The 26430-nt window shown below is 41.5% G+C and overlaps 3 protein-coding genes across 7 annotated transcripts; 2 read left to right on the top strand and 1 right to left on the bottom strand.

Moving 5' to 3' along the window:
* Positions 1-361: 361 nt before the first annotated feature.
* LOC110973073 (periodic tryptophan protein 1 homolog) lies at positions 362-8286 on the top strand. The gene is made up of 13 exons (XM_022223542.2): positions 362-509; positions 994-1075; positions 1463-1658; positions 2239-2315; positions 2775-2874; positions 3379-3486; positions 4293-4408; positions 4787-4951; positions 5263-5324; positions 5484-5595; positions 6079-6249; positions 6840-6987; positions 7336-8286. Exons 2-13 carry the CDS (start codon positions 1007-1009, stop codon positions 7539-7541), a joined length of 1530 nt encoding a protein of 509 aa, XP_022079234.2. The 5' UTR covers positions 362-509; positions 994-1006; the 3' UTR covers positions 7542-8286.
* On the bottom strand, positions 8287-15881 carry LOC110991198 (uncharacterized). 2 transcript variants are annotated; one of them, XM_022256456.2, is made up of 8 exons: positions 15724-15881; positions 13970-14096; positions 13609-13774; positions 12767-12987; positions 11752-11862; positions 11427-11556; positions 10965-11073; positions 8287-10052 (listed from the first exon to the last, which is right to left on the bottom strand). In XM_022256456.2, exons 2-8 carry the CDS (start codon positions 14083-14085, stop codon positions 9913-9915), a joined length of 993 nt encoding a protein of 330 aa, XP_022112148.1. In that variant the 5' UTR covers positions 14086-14096; positions 15724-15881; the 3' UTR covers positions 8287-9912. The 2 variants fall into 2 exon arrangements, with proteins under 2 accessions (XP_022112148.1, XP_086990691.1); XM_087134565.1 differs by lacking the exon at positions 15724-15881 and adding an exon at positions 15168-15356.
* A 15-nt stretch (positions 15882-15896) lies between these two features.
* LOC110991196 (T-complex protein 11-like protein 1) lies at positions 15897-25658 on the top strand. Of its 4 annotated transcripts, none has more exons than XM_022256453.2 (10): positions 15897-16025; positions 17791-18026; positions 18851-18983; positions 19102-19222; positions 19557-19777; positions 20369-20505; positions 21033-21211; positions 21956-22131; positions 22677-22843; positions 23302-25658. In XM_022256453.2, the coding sequence occupies exons 2-10, from the start codon at positions 17852-17854 to the stop codon at positions 23505-23507; spliced, it is 1515 nt and encodes a 504-aa protein (XP_022112145.2). In that variant the 5' UTR covers positions 15897-16025; positions 17791-17851; the 3' UTR covers positions 23508-25658. The 4 variants fall into 4 exon arrangements, with proteins under 4 accessions (XP_022112145.2, XP_022112147.2, XP_022112146.2 ...); XM_022256455.2 differs by having other exon boundaries at positions 15899-16025; positions 17794-18026; XM_022256454.2 differs by having other exon boundaries at positions 15910-16025; positions 17833-18026.
* The last annotated feature ends 772 nt before the right edge of the window (positions 25659-26430 follow it).

The raw sequence follows: 26430 nt of genomic DNA, 5'->3' as shown, positions 1-26430 counted from the left end.
TTCGCTGCTTTGGGCGCGGCGAAGTCCGGTCACGTATAATCACACAGTCTCCCCGTCAATAGCGCCCTCTACTGGTGTATTGGTTGAGTGAGTTGATGAATAAACCAGCCGCTTGTTAATTGTTGTATATAAGTCAGGAGTCCAGGCGAAGTTTATTTCAAGTCAGGTCTGTCCAGGTTACGTCATTAAGTTTCGACCAATCAGATTGGCCATCATCTCGACGAAGACCAACTTTCTTGGGGGACGGTATACTTCGGTCCCAACGGACTCGTCCCTAGCCGCTCAGGGACTCTCCGGCGTGCCGTCCGACGCGCCGCGCCTCGAGGAGGAGGGCGCCCTCGCCTTCGTTGAAGGGGCCCCGCGGCGTCACAATACCATAAGAGGGCGCTACACGTGTATGTCTGTGGCTAAGCTGCATGTGAGGTGGTACTGCATGTGGTGTTTAAAATTAAGAAATAAATAGCCTATTCGAAGACCAGCACTCACTCCGCAGCAGTGCCGAGGTTTAAGTAAGTTTCATTCAGAAGTAAAGATTCTCTCCATCACCTGAATGACTTTGAGCCACCAAAATGCTTTCGCGGCCGACATGTCCAAACGTCGAAAGTTAATACTAGCACTTAGCAGGTTGCCCAGTTTACGGACAGCATAGCACTAGTACTAGTAGTAGTAGTAGGCCGAGGCCTACTCGTCGATTTCCATTTACGGACATGACGGACACCAGTAATTATTCCCTACAGTGACCTATTTGCCATCAGAAAGCAAAAACATGTCCAGGAAAGTTCAATTTACGGGGGAAAATACCATGTCCTTTACTGGGAAATCACTTAGGTCCTAGAATTTTTCAGACCAGACACGAGGCCTACATAGGGTTTGTGCACAGGGTGTCAAGTGGCGTTCGTACCTATGAGCCATTTTTCATATCATCTACAAAGTATATGTCAGTCGTCTTCCTTTTTAAAGAAAATTTTTGCCCGTGCTTTCAAACTATTGCAGATTTCTGGAAATCATGACCAGTAGCATCATAACGTGTCTGGCATGGGTGCCTCAAGGTGCAGCCAAAGAGAACCCAGAAAAGGTACGTACATGACTTTTATTGAGCTTGCTGGGATGAGCTAGGGGAGGTTTTTCAGGGGACCACTGATCTACCCTACCATTTTGTCCTGGGGGCAGTTCACCCCTCTAATTTCAAAATCCCTTCGCCGCTGTTTTTTGTGTTATGTGGACTCAATGCAGAAACAGTGATGGCTATGTGCAACATCTAAGAGAATTCCAGTAGATGTGACATTACTGCATGCTTGTGTTGACATGAATGTTTGATGCACTATGCACAACAGGTTTTCATTACAATGTGCACAAATCCACACAGCACTTAATACCTTTGTGTGGGCATTGAGCACACGACAGCAACAGCATTCAATTGACTGTCTAAAGTCATGTCTGTGAACTTTAAAATCTTATGCAGGTTCAGATGAACTCGGACGACATCCAGGCTTTAGTGGAGAAATCCAAACCGACACATAAGCGTGCAGCTGAGCTAAGTGATGAGGGAGCCTCAGGCAGCAATGAGGTCACTCAGTCAGGTGTCACCATGGAAACAGAAGATGATTTAGCTGAATATGATTTGGATAATTATGACAGTCCTGACAGCGACACTGGCGGTAAGCAACAATTAATGGCAATTCCAAAAATTGTGAGTGGGTTTAGAGGATTTCCTTATAAGGATTAACCCTAACCACACTGGACAAATTGGTTAGAAACTTTGCTGGACACATCTTTGTTCATTATTTGTCGAAGTGACTTGCCTGCAGAGTGCTGCAAGATACAGTAGGTCACCAACCCAAAATGCCAAGCTCTTGGAGGCTTGAGAGGCAGCCTGCCAGCCACCACAGGACCTAACACTGGCACCCATTCAGTGGGACCATTTCCAATTGGCTCAGCCTGGACAGTTTATTTGGCTGCTGTTGGTTCCCCATTGCAACAAAGTGCACCAGACTTTTACGCCTTTTGCACTTTGGTGGATCCTGCATTGTTTGGGTGAAGTCACAGCCATGTTATGGGTGCTTGAATGTTTCTCTGGACTCTTGGAAAGTGATTTTCAGAAGGCTAAGGAAGCTAAGGAAGTTTCCCACATGTAACTTAAAAATTCAGACAGTTGAAACCTTTGTTATGTAAACCTCACGTTTAAGTCCAAGGCCGTTTTCTATACATTACCTCTTGCTCATACATGTATTTCCTCAGGACAGGATTCCTTCAGTGGTCTGGCCATGTTTGCCAGCAATCGAGATGACCCTTATATGACCCTTCAGGAAGATGAGGTAATGTGCGTACAGGTGCACATAGGACTTTTAAAACAAGTGCTTGGTAATGCTGCAGCATGCCTGGCAGCGTCTGCCCTGCATTCTGTATACTTCCATCACTATTGAATTGCTGCATTTGTAATCAACAGGAATTCTGTTTCTGCCCTTTTTGTACATTTGGAGTTGTCTTTTCAAATCACTCACTATGAACACGTGCTTTGTACTGAAGTGTTGGTATGGTTGTGAAGTATACAGTTTTCTTCGTAGTATCTAAACTGTACAGATATCTTATATTTTTAAGAAAAATGTTCAACTTCATTTTCAACTTGTAAGTACCTCTGAAAGTTGAGCCATTTCTATGGCTGAGCCATTATCAACGTCCACTCTCCCGACCAGTCTTAAATGAACGTTTAAGATAGACAGAGCAAATATGTATCACTTCATGAAAAGCCTTTTAATTGTGCACCCCCCCCCCAGGAAGACCGAGATGACTTGGAAGACCTTGTCATCCAGCCCAGGGACAATCTGATTGTTGCCGGCAGGGCACAGGAAGATGCAAGCTGTCTGGAGGTGTATGGTGGGTACTCCAGTTGAGGGATGTGTCCATTTCTTAGGGTTGGGCAGATTGTAATAGTCCGTGTCTAATTTGGACTGCCTGTTGATTAGATGCAAATATTAAAGAAATGTGCCAACCACATTGTTTTTAGCTTTGTTCAGGCTGAGTCAGTCCGATGTGTACATGTAAGTTACACTCGAACGTAGCTCCATGTCTCCTTTTGAAAAAGTCTTCAAAGGTCTTTTTGCAACTTTGGAGTTCCTAGTTACATTCTGTTTTGTTTTTGTTTTTGTTTTGGCTGTTCATGTTTGCACAGTGGTCTTTTAGTAGCTTGTAGAATATGCATTCCATGCGTACATTCATGTACGTAAGCCTGGATGTTGCAGTGTTGATTTATCAAATAAGCCTTATCTGCCTTCTTCAGTGTTTACCCTCATCCCTTTTGAAATTATCTTGAATTTTAGAGAATTTGAAATATCAGCTTGGACATTTCCAGTTCTTTATCGTGTTTCACTCTTTGTACAGTTTACAATGAAGATGAAGGCACCCTCTATGTTCACCACGACATTCTCCTCCCATCATTCCCTCTGGCTGCCGAGTGGATGAACTTTAACCCCAAAGACTCCACACCAGGTGAACGTTATCTTCACATAACCACTTATAATGCAGCACATTAATTCGAACATTTCTCAATGTTTGGATCAGCCGTACCAATCTTCGCAAGTACTGTTTGGGTTCTCTGTACACTTAGGCTTCTGACACTAGTGTAGTCGGAAAGAGCTGCATTGTAAAGCTGGGAAGTTGCTTTTCCATGCATAAATACCTGTAGTCTTGGGAGAGGGCCCCCTGGAGAGAACCTGGCCTCATCCATCTCCCAAAAAACAGTTCAAAGCATCGATATTATCTATTGTTCTTGTGGTGTCCCCAGACTAGTATTATGGCTGTCCTTAATGCCTGAGGCTAGCAGTGGGGCTGTATGCATAGGTAGGTTGGATTGTATGCATAGGTAGGTTGGATTTGTCTGAGAGGTAGTAAATCTATGTCCTGACTTTGTAAAACTCTGAAGGAAAAGTTGTGGGGAGATTCCCACTTTAGAGCTTTAGGGCTGTGCCGAATATCCAAATAACTGAATGGTCAATTGATTGTCGAATATTTGAGTAGTATTTTTTTCGAATTTGAATATTCGAATTTACTCAGCCCTAGAGAGCTTCTGATGCCTGAGTGTTGTGATAAGTGGTCTCTTCTATGCATTTTCTTACTCGTTTTTCAATACCTAAGTGCCCCCCATAAAAAAAATCTTAACAATTTAAGTCAGTTGTTTGATCCTCTCTTGATTGCCTTGTGTCTATCCTCCTTTGTGACATGAACATCTGACTCTTATTTGTAGGCAAACTCTATGCAGTACAGCTGTTTATCAGGCACTTTTTTGTTTGATGCAGGCAACTATGTGGCCATGGGTTATATGACCCCAGTCATTGACGTGTGGAACCTGGATGTGGTTGATTGCCTGGAGCCAGCTTTTACCCTGGGAAAGAGGAAAAAAAAGTCCAAAAAGGTAACTTGAAATTGGAAATGAAAAGTCAGTGGACAAAACTAAGCTTGTTTTGGGGAGTTTGCAAACATTCCAGCAGCAGAAAAAAACCGTCTGATTATTAGGACAGAGTTGCAAGTATCAAAAAATGACAGAGTGAAGGTTGTTTCTGTACTTGACAGTTGGCATTCATGTTCATCAAGTTTAAAAATGAACCCATTTTTAAACAAGTTAAAAATGCTTTCTTGATTTTGCCCAGTGATTCAGGAATGCATTCTTTTATAATATGTCGCCCCTAAATCTGGCAGTTTGGTGTATGGAATTTAGAATTTATCAAAGATTTAATTCTCTCTGGCACTTTTTAGCATAGGCACTAAATTTACTGTTGAACCTTGTTTGCAGAAAGCTCCCAAACCCACCGAAGGCCATACAGATGCCGTGTTGGACATTGCATGGAACAGGCACGTCCGTCATGGTCTGGCGAGCGCTTCAGCAGACAACACTATTGCATTGTGGGATATGGCGCAGCAGAAAGTCTTGTCCCTACTCACTCACCATTCTGACAAAGTAAGAGAGATGGGAGTCTGTATTAGGTCTAACTTTAGTCAAGCCTAAAAGAATTTTGTACCCAAAATAAATGGACCGATTTCAACAAGTCGTAGGTAGCACCTTCGGTTGAAGGAGGTAATGTGTAATACGCGCTCAATTAAAATGGAAAGAGATGCTGTGAAAAGATTCACACCCCACCTTTGTGGGAGGAAGAGAGAATAACCTTAGCAACATTTGAAGGACTGCCTCTACACTCTGAATCTGTGTTAGGCGTATAATATTGAAGCATTTTTCCGGAACCTAATGTGATTTGATTTTCTCCTCTGTAGGTACAGACGGTCGCATGGCATCCATTTGAGGCACAGTCCCTGGCTAGCGGCAGCTTTGATATGTAAGTATGCTTGTATGTCTAGCTGAGCAGCCGGTGAACAAATCATCCGTGGATAGACAAGGGCTGACGATGTTGAATTCCTCCAAGGAGGACAGACTTTTGTTGGGTTATATCACCTTTTTTGTGTGCGTGTTTAACAAGTGAGTGTATTTGTCACAGGTCTGTAAAGGTGTTCGATTGTCGAAGTGCACACGACAGCTTCAAAACGTGGTCACTGGATGGTGAGATTGAGCGAGTCATATGGGACCACTTCCAACCTTTCCATTTCCTGGTCAGTAAAGTGAGGGATCTCTTATTTGCCTGTTTCACCTGAAAATATATGTAGTTTTCATGTGATGGTATGTGAATGCACTTGACAAGATTATGCCCGAACCAGCGTGTAGCTATTGACGTCGTGCTTTAACAATAGTTCACACTGTGCGGCCTACATGAGAACCAGTGAATGGCATTCTCCATGCTTGCATCAGCCACCATGCACCTGACCATATTTCGTCTGAATACGCACAAATTTGTAGCATCTTTATTACAGGGGATCTCATGAAGGCAAAGGGCAGCAGTGGTATGTTTTTTAGAAAAGCCTGACTATTGGGGACTACCTGCGTATGGAGTCAGAGTTAAAAAAAAGTCAGTTTTCCCGGGTAGTGATGTACATGTAATTTCTAGGTTTATTTTTGGCATCAACGTGCTGAAAAAAATCTTTGCCACAAAGTTGAAAAGAAGTTTTGTCAAGCTTTTTTCTTTTTTATACCTGTAGGCCAGCACGGACAAAGGCAACGTTTATTGCATGGACGTGCGGACAGACAAACCTGTCTTCACATTGAAAGCTCACGACGATGCAGTGACAGCACTGAGTCTGAGTACCGAAGTGCCGTCCTGTCTGGTCACTGCCTCAGCCGATCATCTGTACAAAGTGTGGGACATTAAGGTAAAGCAGGGCTTCAAATGACATAAGCGTGTGGGGGCCTGCTTATTAAATTGTTCAATATTTTACGTTTATGATAGTGTGCATGTTGCAGTAAGAGCAAAGCATGTTCAAAAGGTGACTAAATTCTTTGAAAACGGGTGGGCACTTATTACAAACATATACACAAAATATGGTAATTTTGCTTTTTTTTTCTGAAGTTGAACATCTTTCGAGCTGGAAATTAATGGTTCAAGTGTATCATTGTACATCCATGAAAATGTTAAAATATATTTATCTAGAAAATATATGTATCTAGTCTTGGTTCCAGCTGGCAAAGTAGCCAGTATTTTATATGTATCTAGTCTTGGTTCCAGCTGGCAAAGTAGCCAGTATTTTAGTGAAATGACCACCTTTGCCACTTCTTTCTCTCCAGTGGCTCCTATTAAGTTTGTTAATATTTGCCATTTTGTAACAACGATTATTGATTGTCAGAACCCTCTAGTATCTTCATGTTTTGTTTATCTTTATTCGAATCAAGTTTAGATGACTTTTGAGCAGCATCATCCTGATGAATCACATGTTTATACATGTATTGTTTTTCTGTTGTTCAGGACAACAAGCCTTCCCTGATTGTGTCCAAGGACCCCAAGATGGGTACCGTCAACTGTGTGCACTGCAGTCCCAACTCCCCCTTCATCTTTGCTGTCGGCGGAGAGAGGGACGGGATGAGACTCGTTGATGTGACGTCACATGCACCAGGTATGATGACAAGACGGCACATCAAGCTGGTTCTAGAGTGACTTCTACGAACGAGGGTCCTGTTCAAAATCAAAGCACCTTACAGCAGTTTCTGTAACTCTTTACATGCCTGATTTTTTGTGGCACCCAAATTTCTGTGAATTACTGCTCGTCTTCCTCCTGTTTTGTTTGAAGAATGGTGTTCCCTTGCACATTTTAATAGTTATTTCTTCATACTTTCGTTTGGCAAGGAAAGTACAGAGCATGGTATGGCACCGTTTTCATCCACATCCTAGTGTCTTAGAGCTGCATATGCCTGCCGCTTTCAGCCTCCAAATGACTTTTCCCCCTTCCCCCTTCCCATCACAGTTCACAGGCAGTTCAGCAAACGGCGACGCCGTGCGGCGCAAGAGACGCCGGCTTTGGAAACCAACCAGTCAACGAGCATGCATCAGCCTGGCTCTTCACACACTTCAGAAATGTCCGTGGAAACTGACACAGCAGGTTTCCAGAAACCGGGCGCCAGAGAAGTGAAGTCAACAAAGAAATCCAAGAAACAACCGCCAACAACATGAACCAGTTCACTTGTTCAAGTTGAATGCTGATTTTTTTAAAGAAATGTATACATGTACTTGTCTAAACAACATCTGTAATTATGATCAGCGATTGATATTAAGCTTCTGCCCTCAGTGTGAATCGCCTATGGTAAAAACCAACTTGAAAATGCAGCAAGCAAGTATGTTCTATCTTCATTTCAGCGGACTTGCTTTGGTAAATTTTCCGACCAAACGTCCAGTTTCCAATTACGTGCAAATGTAACATTTAAGATCTTGTATGAGGAAATTTCAGATGGGTCAACTGAACAAATCATTTTGTGCAATCTCATCATGAATGTCTGAGTGGCTGATCTTTACTGTGAAACGGTTCTCGCGGCTCATGCTACAGTCCAAGAATCTAAGGCGTTTGGGTCTGGGAAATTGCCATTTGCTCCGAAATGGCAACATGAAGTAGTGTTCACTAGATGTAGGAACAGCCACTCGCACCTACAAGCAGGAGATGCTACAGCCCCTCCATTAGTTCCAATATTGACAGGCATATTGCTTTTCCCCCTAGTAATAAATTTACACTATTATTTTACCCACTTAAAGCAAGATATGGGACGAAGAGACCCCCCCCTTTTGCATTGGTCATTGCCTAGAGTGTCTACATATATAGGGTTTGGACATGTGGGGCGGGGTACCCCTCTGTCCCATATCTTACCGGGTATAATTTTACCATAACACTGTGGAAAAGCAAATAAATATACCTCCAATAAAAGAATTGAAATATCTATGACTCTTTATTAGAAGGTACAGTCGAACCTCGTTAGTAAGAGGTCCTTTGGCAAATTAAGTTGTTATTATGGGAACCTTGTATTATCAGGAGTAAAAACAGTGAAAAACAAAAGGATTGGAACCTAAAGATTTCCTTGTAAGCAGAATCTTGTATTGACAGGGCTCTTATTAACCACTTCATTCCGGGGCATTTTCCAATGTTGATGATGCTGGGCCGGCATGACTATCATTTTTGCGTTTTCAAAATCCTTCAAAAATTCATCATTTCATTTAACGGTCGTTTATAGCCGCACGAAGTAATCTTTAGGCACTACTCTGAGTTGACAGGTGACCTTCATTGACGCCCGAGTATTTCAGCCAGGCCTGCAGCCTTGTAAGCAGAGCCCAGATTGTGCGGTGTTGTATCAATGTCTTTTGTTCACGAACCTGCTCAGTGCACTGCTGACCTCTTTTCAATAGGGGCCAGATTAGCGAGCAGCGGTGCTGTGTGGCTCATCGCTGCAGTGGTGTAGCGCTTTTGCTAATGCCCCAAACCCTGGTATATAGTTTCAAAACAGGGCTGGATTATCACCACTTTTGAGAATGAAAAATGTCGGTAATGCCCAGCAGCCTGGTCTTTTGTTCGGAGTACGGTCTTTTGTTACAGGGCCCTGTTTCCTTTGTCCGAGTTCGGAGACCCCGGCCACGCATATAAACCATACATCTCTGATTCCAGAGTCCCCAGCAGGAAGTGGTTAATGAGGTTCAACTAAGTGCAAAGCATACAGATCACTAAATGCCTGATCTGCACATACTTGTCAAGTACTTTTTTGTAATAAAAGCTGGGGTGTGGAACAACTGTTTTGAGGAACTGGAAGGTATCTGATAAATCTAAGATCAATCTGATGCAAATAAAATTACATACAATCTTGCTGCATTGAACATGATTAAGATTATAGCTTTGTACGGTTTGACCAAAATGGCTGGGGTTTGAGCCAGCCATTACCGGCCAGAAAGGGGAATATTGCTAATAATGGAAACCAGCTTCCACTCGATCATAGTACCCATATCGGATGGAATCCTACAACTGTCTTGTCCGTCTTCACAAGATACCATGCTGCATGATTTGCAGTCAGTAAAGAATTTGATACCACGAGTGCACTGCATCTCACCGAGATCAGCTTCGGCACGCTGCATGTGCTGATCTTGTCTTATGCACTAACATGCCTTCCCAGCCTGAGCGTTGCACAGTGTGTGGAAGTCCATCTTGCAGAATCTTTGACCAAGGGGCAAGTTGCTCACATGTAGCTTGCAGCTGGGTCTAGTGCACACACTGTGGCTGGCGTTCTACTGCTTGCTGGCAACTGGAGGATGTCCAAATAGTGGAGCTTTTCTGGTTTTACTTGTTCTGCCATCTCACGTCTTCCAGCTCGCTACATTCGGATTCCCTTTTAACATGTTGCCTGGCATCTGATTTCAAAGCAGGAGACATTTTACCGAGAGAAGGGGGTCCTGTCTGACAGGTGGGTCGACAGCTGCTTTTATCTAGAAAGAGAACTGCATCCGTGATCTTGCCGCTCATGACCAGAGGGGATGGCCATTTTAAATAGATTTCGGTTACTACGGATGTGTCCTACTGTAGAAAGTCTGTCACTTCCTCCAGCTCTCGTTGTCGGGCTTGGTGGTGAGCCCACCTCTCCTCGGCAAGCTTAGGGGTCACGTTCCATTTGTTGTGGTACAGTCTCTTGGCGCACTTGGGACATTTCTTGCCCCCTGAGAATCAGAGATGAGAAAAACAAAGATATAAGCACACCGCTGACTAGGTCTTACCCTCAGTGTGTACCAAAGGTAAGTAAATCTCGTGAAATTTGTTTTCAAGGCTCAAAGAGGGCTTGCATGGCTGCTATTTTGCAGGCTCATGCTTTTGTTTCCACAAAGCTCCTACCAAACTACCTGTTTTTAAACGATTATTTAAATTTACCACAACTCAAACATACCATTTATCATGCCTGTGTTTAAGTTACTTTATTCCTTGTGGTTTTGATATACCTGCTGAACTGTAGTACTTTTGTTGATGTTTGTATTTATATGTAATGTGTATGTATTGGATGCTTTACGTGTATTCGCATTTCCCATTTATGGTAATGTTTAACGTAACGGGCTCATGCTAAAAAGCTTTGCTTCCTAATGAGTTCCCCTGCAGTATCTTCAAATGACATTGCTAACTATTTCCATGTAATCTGAATACGAATACTGGAGAAATACACTTGTAACAACTTGTAAGGTATGCACAAAGGAAGTTTCCCTGTAGAACTAAGGGAATGCCCTGCAAGATGGCTACCATGCAAAGCCACTATTAGGGGCCGTTTATATATAAAAACAACTGTTCTCGGAGCTCTATGTGATGAAAACTATTGACACAAATCCATCCAACCTCATACTCTCAGTATCTTTCACAGTGGCACTCAACCATCACTTCTGCATTTAAAGGAATGGTTGACCTTCCAAAATGTATCTGCATCGGAAGCCTCTCAAACTTCTTTTACTGATTTGATTTGAATACTGCTCATGCTGTAATGGGCATACAATCAATTCCAAGATACTTCTTGCAATAAATTGAAACAATAATTCCCAAACTAGTTTTACGCTGTAAACAGTTGTATTTAGGGGAGAAAAGGATATTACCTGTGAAAGGTGGTGTCTTCATGTACTCATCTACACAACCATGGTGGAATATGTGACCACAGTACATCCATTCTACATGTCTGCCGTGTGTCGGATCGTTAACTACATGCTAGAAAAGAGAAGAATATGGCACATCTTGCAGAATACTGTATTTGTAAACAAACTGTGCCTAGAGAAACTGTGTATGAATTTTTGACACATTATCTGCAACTGAGTTGCTGTGAGTAATGCATGACTCAGATGTTCCCTTCCAAAAGGTGGCAAAAGATTCTACAGTCTGGCTCCATTCAAGTAAGTACAACACTCCCTCCTTAAGTTCTGATACATGAAATCTTGAACTATGTACTATGACCCAATCACTGTTTACTGAAGCTTTCCAATAATTTTTATGTTTAATACACAGCAACACAATTTCAAATTCTTTAAAAATGATTTTCCTACCCCCCCCAACCAAATAATCACCTCTGGTCTCTTTGGGAAGGCTGTGTCCTGGCATAAGTGACAGAGCTCTGCTGGATATTTGCGTACACACTCTCGGACAAGAAACTCACAAACAGGTCGAAGGGATGGCTTAACCTCAAAGGGCGGGTCTCTGTCATCAAGAATGAATATGCATGGTGAATTTGCAAAACAGAGCTCAGTACCAGTTTTGTCTTTGGTATGAATGGATAGCTTGACCTTGAAGGGTGAGGCTCTTCTCATCAAGAATGAATATGCATGATGTATTTGTATAACATGCAGCTGAACAACTGGGTCTCATGTAGGAGATTAAAGACAGACAGCTTACTTAGGGTTCTTTTTGAGTGGTGGCGTCACACTCTGCCTGGCGATCTCCACAGCTTGTGAGGAGAACATCTTGGAGAACATCTCAGGGAAATTATGCTCGATGTCTCCAATTCTGCCAGAAAACCAAAAAGGGTGAACCTTAAGGCACCAATCTGGTTTCCCCATCACAGGCAAGCGGTCACAGGGCAATGAAAACCCAGAACCTTGCCGTGTGGATTACGAACTATAGCGTGTAGAATTAACAACAAGATCTTCATGGCCAAAATCTGGAAAGCTGCAAATGACATTGGATCTTCATGTGTCCTCAGAAAAATCAAGCACCTTGCAGAATTCAGCCGAGTCTTTCTTGTGTCCCTTTGTGGTTAATGAGGTGCAAGTTGTTAGATGGATCAACTTGTTTACTGCAATGCATTGGAGGAACAGAACAGGAAGTCATCGGTGTACACACTGCTATCATAAGCACATGAATACGATTATCTCCATTTTAAAAAGGCAGTTGTTTTATGTAACCATTGTTTTGAATCTTCCTGGGAAATTATCCTTCACAATTGGAAATAGTACGACTGCACCTTTCACTTTCCTTTGATCAAATGTATCCACTACGTGCCTTATATCTCCTACATGTCCTTGTGCCTTAGGAAAAGTTAGGATGACCCCCCCGTGCATGGCAGTAAACACAGCGACACATCATCAGTAGATGATGGAGGGCTATTCAATGAACCAATGCTACATACAAACGTGGTGTTTGGACCCACAACTGACACAAGTGAGCCAGAAATGTACTGATATTTGGACAGGCAGTTAGGGCCAAACCTGAGTACAACAACTTGGATATTCTCAGGGTACTTCTTCGAGTTGATATGCTTGAATACCTCAACATAGTCAACAGCCAAGGTATTCATATAATACACTCTGTCGGGGATTTATTTCTTATACACCACCTTATGATTTTTATCTACTTATTGACATTGGAAAGTGCCTTGATGATGGCGACTGCTCTCGGGTGGCACACTTACTGGACTTGTTCTTCAGGATAATTGTCAGGCACAGTCAACTTGACCTTCAAGAAGTACTCTAATTTCCGTATCGTGTAGACGATGACTCCAGCTTTCTGTTTCGTTTTGAACGTGTCTTGTGCCTCCACCAGTTCCTTCTTGATGAATGCGAGCTCCTCGCTACAAGGTGTGAAGGGGTTATCATCGATGAACTGGCGAATGAATTTCAACATTGGCATCACCTAAGAAATAACACAAAGTGTTTGGATGAACCTCGAGAGTCCTCAACCTAAGAGTCCTGAATCTAACACGTCGGAGGACTGAGGACTGTAAAGGTCAATAAATGGCAAACATGAATCATCCATTTGTGCAACTTGGGTCAATGGTTTTCAGTGCCACTCCATCACTGAGAAATAAGCATTCCTGTATTCCTTTCCACTGTCATAAATTTATCATGAACTTGGCTGCACTACAGAAGGATCATCCTCATCAAAACCAGATCAGCCAAATCTAAAATTAAGTTTCCTTACAGTTACTGTGAAGTGGCTTCATTAAGGACATTTAGGAAACTCAGGTTTGGATGGAATTTATGTATAAAATTATGGCAAAGAAGCTTTGTAACCGAAGCATAACGTAATATTTCCCAAACCAGGCATGCAACTGTGAAATTAGGAAAACAAGGAGATTCCAAACCAAATGAGACCTTGTATATTCTTTCTTAGTTGGTAATGGTGCCCGTGAGAGATGCAAAAAAGTGGGGAAGAAAAGAAAAAAACAGCTGAACCAAGGAAGAGTCACTCGCATTAGAAACCTCGCCAAGGATTTTAAATCAGTGACTTCCTCACCATGCCTAATGCACCAACCTGTTGTTTGCCGAGTAGTTTCTTAGCTTCATTGTCGCATATCCTGACTAAACCCTCTCGAAGCTTCTCAGGAATCGTCTTGCTTTTGATCTCCACCACGATGGCAGTGTCTGGGTAGCCGTCGGAGAACTGCAGGCAGGCATCCAACTGTTTAAACTTAGTCCTCCTACAAGAAAAAAAAAGAGACTAAGTTGTCAGGTTAAGAATGTCTCAAGATCTTATCTGACACTATCTACCCCCCCAAAGGGAAATACTCAGAGAGAAAAAGTGAACCCTTCCACTGAACAGGCTCATATTTTGCCAATGAGAGATATTCAAGCAATCTGCTTCAGCATTTTAGACCATCTAACTAATGTCTTACGTCATCTTGACTCTGACAGACACTGCATGGCAGGCGATGAGTTCAGACCCTCTGATCTCTTCCAGACACCTCCTCTTTACCTCTGCAAGCTCTTCTTCAATGAATGATGATGCCATGATATCTCAATCTGTTCACAGGGAATACAAAAATCTGCAGTGAAGCGGGCACGATTAAGACACTAACATTCCTTGGGTGTCAATCATTCCATTCAGTGCATTTGCATGATCTGAGGATAATACAGTTTTGTGCATGGCCAAAGGAAGTTGACCATACCTTACATCATGATTCATTTACATCATATAACATCATTCTGATCTATCATTTGCAGCATTGAGGTTTGGCCGGCTTACACTGTTGGCTCTAATACAGTAATTGTAAACATGGAAAAATTGTGGGACTGACTCAGTGTTAAATATTCATTTATCACATCATCACGTCATCAGTGTTAAAACTTTATAAAAACAAGACGTCAACAGAAAAAATCTGCAGTGTAACTGATGTTTGGGCATGATGAGTCAATTTTCGATCTAGCTGTGCAATCCATTGATAATAATTTCACCTTTAGGAGATTGCCATTTTTTCCTGATTCACAATTGCTGAAGATTGTTTCAAACAGAGAAGATCAGAGATTTCATCTTCATGTACATTACAGGATCAGCTGATCATACAGTGCGTTTTAAAGCCAGTGCATAGAGGGCTCAGACAACTCAACTGTTTGCCAATTCAATTCGGAACAACTCGACTGTGGAGACAACTCAATCGGTGGGATAACTCAACATGAAATGAACAGACATCTCAACCGTTGGGATCAATCATTGATTGCAACAAGTTGATTCGTATTGGTCCACTTTACAGTCACATCGCTCACACCTGTCCACCAAATTAAAAAAGAGTAACAGGATTGGGAGATAGATGCTTCCCACGCTGGCAGACAGTGGTATAAATTTGTGCCGGAATATAAGGGGATGGGGATTTGTGGGGGATGACTTGCCTGGTCATGGAAATTTGACAAATTTGAAAAGGGAGAAGGGTGAACATGGCATGCCTTCCATGGTTAAGTTGTCTCAATTGACGAGTTGTCCCAAGTGGAACTGATAAAACTGTTGAGTTAGTTGCACATCTGACATCCAGCACACAGCTGTCAATCATGCCTGACAAGGCAAAATCTTAGTGTGAGGGTTATGAAAAGTATTTATACCTTTTGAACCTTCTTAAGTTGTACATGTAGTCAGCAGGGTAGTACTCTGCATATCGCTGACTTGGGCGAGTTGTGCACACTATCGTGTTGTAACGTTAAGTGCCCCCTTGAGAGACTCTAATGATGTTGATTTGACGATGTCATCATGATTATCAAGTTTATTCCATTCCCTCAAAGATCTTACAAAGAAGGAGTTTCTATAAGTATAAGTCTCAGTCCTACTAAACTTTCAAAGTTAACAACCAAACAAAAGGGATTTCAATTTGCATATTGTTACTCCTCCTTGCTCTCCTTTCCGGTAAGTATGTAGCCTAATAATCATCTGCATAATTTTATTCCCCCAAAGCCATCCCCTTCTGAATCTTGCAACAATCTTACGACATAGCCATAGGGACTAATCTATCCCTGGCTGGGTGTCCCTCACTCTTCTTGCTTCCAGCGCGATTCCCATCCCAGACCACATCTGAGTGACGCTGCTGCCTCTGTTGCTATTCCCGATGCAAAAACACTAAATAATATTACGCCTGAACATGCTAAAATGACAATGATTACTTACAAATTAATGCACCGACAAAATATTACTCCGTCAATCCGATGTCATTACATTCATGATCGGTTTGGTTTGTGCATGTTGTTGTGCAAAAGCTAGGTACCCTGACGTAGTTTTTCAGTTATGCTCAGTTCCACGTCAAAACGCTTGGGTGCAACATCTTAATTCAACGGCGCCCTCTTGTGACTACCAGTTTCCAGCTGATATTGGACAAAACAGCAGATATTTCCTCAGAAAGGTTACCTACCGACTGCTCCACAGTTGCTGAAACTATAGTTGCTAAATTACAAACTAATCTATAGGAACTGGTGAGTTCTTCTATCGGTTTCTGTCACATTAAGTGTTGCAGGGGTCTTTTTTTTTAGCTAAAGCATGGGCAGGAAGCTAGACTTCAAAAACTTCATTTGTTTCCCTTTGTTTACATATTTCGTGTACAACACAAATGCACAGTGTATCTCCAGATCTTCGCGCCTCCCGTGCCCTGGCGTAACTTCAAAGCCATGGTTCGTATCACTTGGCAGTGGTTGATCATTTCTTTCTTTCGAAAAATTTATCCAAGAGGTTTATTGTGGACTTATTTCGCACTCATTCATGAACTTTTTATTGGCATGATTTGGGGAGTGTTACATGATAGGCCTATTTAAATTTTTATTTTGTCACCTAGTTTCTGGAAACCAAAAAGACAACGAACATGATAAAAGAGTTCATCCCACGACTCCCTAACCTTGTGTACAAACCCAGTGAGACTGGTCGTAAAGATTCTTTATCAAACTCTTTACCAGGAAACATACGTATTATGTCAGGGAACTTGACTCACACCATTTTCACTGTTTCAGCCATCATTGGCCCAAACTGGTACAGTTATTGTATTGCATGACCCCCCCTACAAAAAATACTAGGTTGCTAAGATATTTTTGGCCTGATGCACTATAAGAAAATAAGTTCTGCAAAACAAGTACAAACTCTATGCAATTCTAGTTTAAGTACCTTAAATGGAGTGATCGTTGGCCTGCCCATAGTTTTATGGGAGCATGCGTTTAGCACGTAAATAGCACCCTGGATGTCTTAGCTGCCTCAGGTAATAAGAATTTCACATTTTATAGCAAAGTTCTCTCCCAAAAAGATCCTCAATCTATCAATTGTGTGAAATTTCCAGAAATTTAGAAGACGCACTCCTTGGGGATGCAAAGGACCAAAGGTGATGACTTACATGTATGCACACTTCACAAGAAGTTACAAAGTTGAGTGAAATGAAAATGGAGAGGGTCCTAGAACTTAGTACGCATTGCCAAAATCTGCATATAGATGTGTCCTAAGGATGCTCAGTGTTGAACAAAAGGCTGCACTGGATTATGCCAGGATATTTCATTCCGTTGCACACTTTCATTGTTAACTCACTCTTAGCCTTGGGACCCTCATTATCTCATTCTGAGTACAGAATACACAGCATTTAACTTGATACAGTACTTGTAATCTAAGATAACTATATGTTGTACAGGGCTGTATATTTTGCATGGTACTATTGAACTTGTCCTGGGGCCAGTATTTATTCAACACAGTTTAAATGCTGGTATTCGTGCCATATAGCTGGCACCGTAGTCTAACTTTGCTGTGTTCAAGGTCCTTGAAAGACTGCAACTGAGTTATTGTGACCATTGTCCTTTCTGTTGCAAAGAAAGTCAGTGAACTTTAACGTTTGTACATTTGTTGACCTTCAGAATTCAATTTAGCATAACGGTCGCTTAAAAGATCTAGTGAAGTAAAAGTTTTCAGATTCATGATTAAATAATAACATTGGCTCAACCATGAATACACACACAATTTCAGACTAACCCACCGTGTGCAGGACTTTTTACTTTTTTATTTGTAAATAAGTAAATGTAAAATCCAAACATGGACATATAAAGACTATTTGTTGTCCTTATGTTTAGTTTTGTTGATTATTTAATTGGGGCAAAACATCCTTGTTATGTGAGATGCCACTTCATTTGAGGAAAATTCATGCTCAATTTCAAAGTCATAGATGGATCTGTAGTAAAATTACTGTCATCTCCTGTCACCATTTCCATATAGCAGAAAATCTGGTGTCAAAAGGAAATCTTCAACTATATTCAGAGAGAACTGTCTGAGCACGATGCCCCTGGAACATAAGGACAGAGAGACAAGTAAGCCAACGGAAGATGAGAGTGGGGATTCCCCTGGGGTCAGCAATGCCTCGGATCAGGAACCCGCTCTAGACTCCTCGGGGGAAGGGGAAGCCTTTAGAAAGAGACAGCGAGTCAACAGTCCGCGGAAGAATGAGCCAATGGGTGAGCAATTGATCATTTGAAAAAAGAAATAATTAAGAAGGAGCACAACTTTCTCAGCCCTTCCAGATATTTCCTCGCTGACAGTGTCATGTAGTGCAACTCAGACCAAGTTTGATCAGTGACTGTCAACCATTTGTTGATTATCCATGGTAAGCTGTGCACTAAATATATACTGGGTACCAGGAAAAATTGACCAGTGATTGACTGATGGTTGCTGATTTCGTAGTATACAAAACAAAACAATGCACCCTTGCATATGTGACTGGATCCCACAAAATGAGTCTTATGGCCATTTTCACTTTTGTTCAAGTTTGTTATTAGGACTGGTAAACCGAGGTCTTTGTTTTGATGTATCATCAGTTTAGCATCATGGTGAAAATGGACATTATGTTGTGAAAAGTGTTTAGGGTTCCTGTTGATTTTTACATTGTGCAAGATTCTGAAGGCCTTCAACTCAAACAGTGGCACTAGTGACCTGTGACTCATTTGTTAAAGTTGGGTTGCATGGAAAGAAATACTTCCTTTCAGCACAGAGTTCTCTGCTAAAGTAGAACCTTTTGCATAGTGCATAATTTAGTTTAATTCCCTAGGTGTTTAGACATAAAAATGGGACATTCTTCATCAAGGATATCTTGGCATCTTTTGGCAGATTGCCGGGACAGGATGTCTCCATTGGCAGAGTGCCAGTGTAGTACTGAGGAAGTGGCTGGTTTGAATCCAGCACTTGTCAATTTCACATTGCCATGTTATGTATCGAATGAGTCTTAAGTTGTTTTATTTTCTTTGCCTTTGTAATGTAAATTTTCTTTGCTTCTCATTTGCAGCCTCTCCACACAAACACGCTACCTTTGAAGAGTTGCTTAAAACAGCGGGGCTGGTTTCTAACATGTCACTGGCTCATGAAATTGTGGTGGATGGGAACTTCAAGCTGAAGGCCAGGGAATTGCCAGACAACTCGTAAGCACCGTTTTGCCGTCTTTAACATTTATCAAGATGAACTCATTTCCAAACTCGTTACTGATGAAGCTGATTCACCAATTCCTTGTTTGTACTGAGACATGTTGTTGTTTCACAGCATTGAAAAACAGGTCCGTGACATCATGCACAAGGCATTTTGGGACAGCCTGAAAGATCAACTAGAGGGTGACCCTCCGAGCTACCACCACGCAGTTACGTTGCTAGGGGAAATCAAGGAGGTATGGACTGTTCCAAATGCGCGTGTTTGCGTCTGTGATTAATGATACCATTGTTTGCAAAGGAAGTCGAAGAATAGTGGACAATATTGATACAACATATTACTATAATATCATAAAAATTATTTGTTAAATTCATGTGCTCTATCTTGATGTCTCTTTTTGTCCAGTGCAGATAAGCAGTTTCAAGCAACAATGCTGTCTTTACAGATATAGTAAAAAATGAACATGACCACATGTTCAGGGAAATACAAATCATGTGATTTAGGTCAGTTTTTTGGGTCCTTATTCTGAATGAGTCTGATTGAGACTATGGTGTCACTTTTCTTATTCCCAGATCCTGATCTCCATACTTCTGCCCCAACACGACCGCCTCCGTACCCAGATAGATGAGGTCATTGACCTGCCCCTCATCCACCAGCAGGCAGAGCATGGCGCCTTAGATGTCTATCACTATGGTGACTTCATCATCAGTACCATGGGGATGCTGTGTGCTCCTGCCCGAGATGAGGAGATTGCCAAACTGAAGGATATGGTCGATGTTGTGGAGCTCTTCAGGTAAAGTACTTTCCTATCGTCAAGTAGAGTCACTTTGAAAAGCCCTTGCTCAACAAAGCAAGTGTCAGAATTAAACACTGTCATTATTAAGGGCCAGAGTTTAGAGTGGTTCTGACATTGTTACCTTTGCTCACTGGGCTTATAGTAACTTCTGATTCCTTTCAATTTTAGAAGAGAATACACAACCCATTTGAGACATTTAAATAACACTTTGAATTGCTTTCAACCACATTTGTACAACTTAACTCTCTTCTTACTGTAACACAGAATTTCATGAGTGAGTAATTGTCTATGTCATAGAGCACATAGCTTATATAAACGGGCACTGTTTATTTTGAATTTAACACAAGACACTGAAACGGAATGGAAAAAATTGTCCTTAACAGTATTTTGGCCAGAAGCCCTGCTCAACAACCAAACAGCACTAATCATTTGGCCAGATCAGGATACAGGAGAATGGTAGAGATTTCCATTCACTCATTTTTCTTGTTTTTTTTTTCTGAAAAAGCAGACCAGTTGGAGACAAAACCCATGCTTTGCACAGATGCACTGTACCGTTTCGGCATCTCATTTTTCTTCGTTGATTTCCAGAGAAATCTTTCGCGTCCTGGATCTGATGAAACTAGACATGGCCAACTACACCCTGCAGAGCCTGCGACCCCACATCAAGCAGCAGTCCGTAGATTACGAGAGGGGCAAGTTCCAGGAGTTCCTCAAGACACAGCAAGGTGGGTGCAGGATGGAGATTGCTTTAAAAAACATCACACTATAACCCTATTTACTGATGGCATATCGCAGTGTTCACTACGGTGAATGGTAGAATGGAACGTGGGTCGTTAATGCATCTATTACAAGCATACGAGTACAAAGCAGTGTTACCATCATTTTAATTCTTCTGAGGAATTTTCTTCCATAGTCGGAAGTGGTCAAATTATGCCTTTTGCTTTCTCATGATTGAATGGAATTCCTACATGTCGTCTTCCCTACATGTAGTATATGATATGCATGTAGTCCGCACCGATGACGTCCGTTCCAGCTCACCAAGCACCATGCGGTAACCACTGTGGTCCATTTTCAGTACACAGAGCTATTGAGCAGTTTTCGGTGTTAAAACTGAAATTCTAACATCGGAATTTGGCAAAGACTTCTATATGAAAGTTTTCACAACAGATTGATACCTTTTGCATTATCTTTAAAAAGTGAAAGTACTTTTTATTTGATTTAATTTCACCTTTGTACGATAACTCAATGCCAGATGGACTAGAGCTGACCAGGAAGTGGTTGGAAGAGGCTGCGGACGACCTACGGTCGCATGAATCCCAGCAGCCCGCAGAGGGTGCCGCATCCTCACCACCCACACTCACACCAGTGGCCATCCTGAACCATGGCTACATGAAGCTGCTCGACTGGCCAGATGTGCAGTTATACCCAGAGGTAACTCTATCACAGTCATTGTCCAGAAAAGTTGTGTTTTTATTAGTAGGTCTGAAATATCTAGCCGCGGCACACCTACACATGGAAGAGGGATTTATATTTGAGTAATTTATTAAAAGACAAGGAAAACAGTGGGAGACATTGTCTTCTTTCTATTATTATTATTTATTTGGCCAAAACAATAGACATGACAAGATAACACAGAAGAACTAGTAAAGTACAAAACAGATCATTACTCCCAGATTGGCCAGGGGCACCAAAAGCAATCAAGTTACTGTGATCCGTAGACCTGCTACCCCACATCTGGTCGTGGATCAATGAAAGACATAGATTAACTGTTAAAGGTGCTAGAGATGTGAAATTGCCCAGGAACAAAAGTCATTAACTCTGAAGACCAGCTTACTAACTAATTTGTCATTTTCTTCTACCTGAGCTGAAAATTTTGTAAGCTTTTTATCAACTGTCTGAACAATCTCAGCAACTTCAGGTTTGTTTCCTCTGGATTTACTCCAATTTCAGAATGATGGACCCCAAATTGTTGAATTCGAGAGGGTTTGTCATTCAGGTTTTTCAACACTGTACTAAAACATTGTGAGAGAACTCATCATTTGTTATCTATTAAAAGCCCTGAAAAGTCACAGTAGTTTATTGTTGCCATTGTTCCAACCCCTCTCTCCTGGGTGTTGCGCGGATTTCTCTTCATATCCCAAATCTCATCCCTGGTTTTTGCCTCCTGTGAACCAGACAATTGTCATGGACCAAGGCAGGCTTCAGGAGATGGCAGACAAGCTGCAGAAGGCAGTCCTGATTGCCACCGTCCTGCTGGTGACCTACACCAATGTGGGGCCCATCATCACAAGCATACAGGGCTTCCCAAGCAACCTCAAACACCACATTGCTACCATCCTGGAGGGAGTCAAGTAAGGATGCTGATTTCTGGATCGTAAACTGATTCAATGTGATGTGATGACAGGAACTTATGCCCTATGGACGCGAACAAAAAAAATAGGGCTTTAATATCCTTTGGACTTCAATTCAAGGAGTCTTCAGTGTATTTCAACTTCGTTGTCTCTGTCACTAGGGAAACATAGTTACCTTCTATTTGACTGAAACTATCCTTTTCATCCTCGGAGTCATTATATAAAGAATTAATTGAAAAGTGGGTACAGCACTGATTAGCAAAAGAAAATAATGGCACTTGTGTCCTTGAGCAAGGGCCAGTATCACAATTAATCTTTTAGTCAAGCTCACAAAGGAATAAATTGTGGATCTGGTTTAGGGGAGAGATTCATGTTGTAAATTCTGTGTGAGCTGACTCGTACATGTACTTGACCTATAGTCATATTGCATGATTCCGGGGCTAAGTTTACCAACTGGGAGCTAACATCGGAAACTGCATGGGTATGATGACATTGTTTTGGAAACAGCTCTTTCCCCCCATTTTGTATCTTACTGATTCTTTCAGAGATCACAGTTCCATAATGCCCAACGTAGCAGACCAGGTCTGCACTGATGTCAATGGGTGCCTGAAAGAACGAGGTGTGGCAGAGATGGATGCCATGAAGATGGACGCCTTGAAAAGTCAGGTCACAGCAGCAGGAGACAGGCAGCACAGTGTCCACAAATTGTTAGGTGAGGCCTGTTTCTTGACACAATCTTTGCTAAAACCCTGCATTCCCCACCTACAGTATTTTGGCTAGAAACTAAAAATGGTGGAAACTGGAAATGGTACTGCACCTAAAGACCTTAATAATCCCCCAAAATGCTGAATCAGCATGACTCAGCACTCTTGGAGAGAAATTTCCATCCATTGTTAGGTTAGGTCCGAGCACTTTTCGTTATGGTTGGTCTTAGATATTTCCTTAACATCATTTCAGCCCCTTCTGGAACTTAAAGTTCGAATTTTTTGGAAATTCATTACAACTAATAACACGCGACAGAAAAGGTATGGGGATGTCTTATTCTTTGCTGACACTCTCAAGTACTTAAGTGAAAATTTATTTGTGCTAAATCCAACAAGATTTCATGAAATTGACATTTCTTGGAAGGGTTAGGAAAAGCGTTCTCATTTGTTGGTTCCCTTTGATCAGATTCCAGAGCCAGGTCTTTCATCAAAATGCTCATCAGTGGTCCCATTAACTTTGACCCTGCGACTCGCATACCTCCGGGACTTGCCACTGTCCAGCCACAGCTGCTTGAGGTCGCGGGTCAGTTTGTGAGGGTCATAGGTCACAATCGGACTGTGTACGGACCTTTCTACTCTGAAATCCTCAGGAAGATCTTAAATATCACATAACCGGAGTAGGTTGAGGGGACTTTGTCTACTATTTTTTTTCCTTTGAGAAATATTTATTGTTACACAAAGACTTGCCTACACCAACCACAGATGCACTTTTGAATTTAATTTTCAGTCGTAGAATTACTTTGAAATAATGTGAAATGAGTTTTATATTTGGAAAAAAAGTTGTTGGAGCTGCACCTCATACGCGGTAATTAAATCCTTAAAAATGTGTATGAATGGAAAATTTTGAGAGCTCTGCTGTTGAAAGATTGCAGCAATAGATCAAATTTGATATCTTCCAGTGATATTGGATCTGCCATGGAAATTTCACGTAGAGTAACTTTAATATGGATGCTTGCCAATTCGTATGTGACAGGGTAAAATTGCTTGTTCCGTGCGAGGAGTTATCAACAAGGTGTCACAAAAACGAAAATTAATTTCTCTGAATTCAGTTCCATATAGAGTAGGGAAGTGAATACGTCACGTGCACAGTTTTGTGTGTAAAAGGCATAAGTGCGAGAACCAGCGCCTGAACCAACACGCGCGCGTACTGCATTCATTGGCACTACACTTCCTGGTTCAAAATGACATCACACTTCAGTACTCTATATACTTTGAGGATTCCTATTAAGTAATATATACATGTATATATGTGTGTGTGAACTTGGATTATGTTGAGTGACATTTGAAATTTCACACTTTTGTTTGTGCTGTGTATGACAACGTTCTGCAGTGGAAAGACTTTGTGTTACATAACTGTCAATTTACCCAGACATATATACCTGTAAACATGTTGTTCACTGCATAGAACAGACATGTCGATTTTGCCAGCTCAACCCATGCGGTGCTGTGTGCCTACAGTTTGTTTTCTGAAATGTGTTTAAATGCAGAAGGCATTGTCCAGTTTCATTTGGATTTCAAGTCAAACTGCAGATGAGAATAATTGTTATCAAGCTAGGTGTAACATGCACATGTATTTCCTTTTCTGAGGGTGAGGTTTTAATTCTTGTGGTTGATTATCATTTCATTATTTTCCACATATTGAGACATTTCCAAGGTCTATTTTGTGTTTACACGATTTCATGCACAGTGTCTATGTATTTGATTGTGTTTTTCATAAAGCAACTGAAATTACGACACAACTTTGAAGCTCAGTTAGCAACTCTTTTACTCAATAACTTGTTTGGTACTACAGTATTGTAAAATAGTGAGAATTTAAAAGTGAATTTTTGGGTATGGTTTGAGGCTTCATCGCTGTATATCTTTTTATATAGCTATATGGATATATTTTATCACCTTGAGTCAAGTATGTTTAAGTTGATTTGGCAATAATTTCTCTGAAGATAGGATTCTTGGTTTTATTCTAAGCTTTATATAAAATATAAAATAAGTAGTTTGTAAAAAGGTGAAGTAGACCAGTGCCAACTTTAAATGAAGGAACCAAACAAACGGCCCTACTACCAGGCCCTTATCGGGGCTCAAAATGCCAGCCTGAATGCACTTGTCCTGGTTCTACTGTAAAGTTGATTGGATTGAAGGTGTAAAACAGTGATTGGTGTATTTCTGTGACTTCATGGGGTCATCCATTTCTTCGAACATCATTTTCACAATGTGAAAAATATACTCTAGGTTAATGGAGTAAACGGCCTGTTTGATGACCGACAATCATTGTTTTCTCATGTACCGTTTTAGGGGTCACAAAGACAAGGGTATGCTTTTGTCCATTCATGAAAAAATAATAGCTCAAGAAATAAATGCCTTTCGGGGGTTTCTGCAGAATAATCGCACTGGTGAGTGGCACAAGCAGGAACTGATCGAGGGGGATTGGATGAAATCTTTTTTTGATAATTGAAGGGAGTACTACCCTCTTTTTTGGTGGGGGGGGGGAACAGGAGGTTCACTTCTTGCTGTGCCAAAGTGGGATAATGTGTGTCCTTATCCCTAACCCCAGGGTGTATGTAAAATCAAATTGGAGGATTGAGGACTGTTTTGGTAACAAGGTTTATTTCATTGAAATGGTTATATAGTAGATGTAAACAATTCCATTGTGCTATATAATATAATTTACATGTAGGACACTCTAGAATTTACCTCAATTGTGGTAGTGACACTTTTATTTGTAAATAGGAATCTGCCGATTTGTGGAAATTAAAGATAAATATCTGATTTGTTTGAGCGTGATTCATTTGTCAAAGTGCTTGGTGAAAACGTTCATATCTTAAACTTACTAGTTTGAAAATTCCATTAAAATGGGTGTGGGGCAGTGTAATCTGAGAGGTTGTAAGAGTCGGGAATATAACATGTTTTGTATGGTTGTGAATGCGATGAAGCCGGAAATTGAATTAGTGACAACCACAGCAGCTGTTATAGTTGACATTTGTTTTCAGCAAGCCTGAGCTATGGAAATTAGAGGCGGATCCAGTGTGGGGGGGGCACACACCCCCTGTTTTTCACCCCCCAAAATGAATAAATAAAAACAGAAGAAAAATGAAGGAGGGGGGCAGCAAAAGGGGGAGAGACCCAGCCCCATAAATGTGACCGTGGAAGGCCTGGAATTGCACCACAGAGCACCGTGAATCCAAATTATCCCAGGGCACTTAAGCAGGCTCCGGACCCCATGCCGTAAGGGCTTTGCGCTATGTGGTCGCAGCTAGGTTAGTTCATGCCCCCCTTTTGGAAAATCCCGGATGTCTTCTTAACCAACCCCCTATGAGTTTATTTTTTTAATTTCAAATTTTCAATTTCCAAAATATGGTATTTGTCAGTTGAAAATTCTTGACACTGCTCGAGCCAGTTTGAAATCCTGCATCAGTGACTGTATGTGTCAACTCATTATCTAGCCAATGATACTAAGTTTAACTGAATAGCATCAGCGTCCACGTTGGCGTCCCCTCAAAAGATTACCTTTTATGGTTTGCGATAGAGCTTTGTCACTATT

The sequence above is a fragment of the Acanthaster planci genome, linkage group LG03 (assembly GCF_054643075.1).
Source record: "Acanthaster planci isolate LZ-2023a linkage group LG03, COTS_SCS, whole genome shotgun sequence".
Taxonomy (NCBI): Eukaryota; Metazoa; Echinodermata; class Asteroidea; order Valvatida; family Acanthasteridae; genus Acanthaster; species Acanthaster planci.
This window is presented reverse-complemented; position numbering and strand designations above follow the sequence as displayed.

Bases quoted from the DNA above. Each gene is read 5' to 3' on its own strand.
- LOC110973073 (XM_022223542.2), top strand. From the start codon at position 1,007: ATGACCAGTAGCATCATAACGTGTCTGGCATGGGTGCCTCAAGGTGCA. The intron at 1,659-2,238 runs GTAAGCAACAAT...GTATTTCCTCAG, and splicing joins TCCTGACAGCGACACTGGCG to GACAGGATTCCTTCAGTGGT. The intron at 5,596-6,078 runs GTCAGTAAAGTG...TTATACCTGTAG, and splicing joins TCCAACCTTTCCATTTCCTG to GCCAGCACGGACAAAGGCAA.
- LOC110991198 (XM_022256456.2), bottom strand. From the start codon at position 14,085: ATGGCATCATCATTCATTGAAGAAGAGCTTGCAGAGGTAAAGAGGAGG. The intron at 11,557-11,751 runs GTAAGCTGTCTG...TCTTGATGACAG, and splicing joins CCACTCAAAAAGAACCCTAA to AGACCCGCCCTTTGAGGTTA. The intron at 11,074-11,426 runs GTGATTATTTGG...TCTCTTTTCTAG, and splicing joins CCTTCCCAAAGAGACCAGAG to CATGTAGTTAACGATCCGAC.
- LOC110991196 (XM_022256453.2), top strand. From the start codon at position 17,852: ATGCCCCTGGAACATAAGGACAGAGAGACAAGTAAGCCAACGGAAGAT. The intron at 20,506-21,032 runs GTGGGTGCAGGA...ACTCAATGCCAG, and splicing joins GTTCCTCAAGACACAGCAAG to ATGGACTAGAGCTGACCAGG. The intron at 22,132-22,676 runs GTAAGGATGCTG...TGATTCTTTCAG, and splicing joins ACCATCCTGGAGGGAGTCAA to AGATCACAGTTCCATAATGC.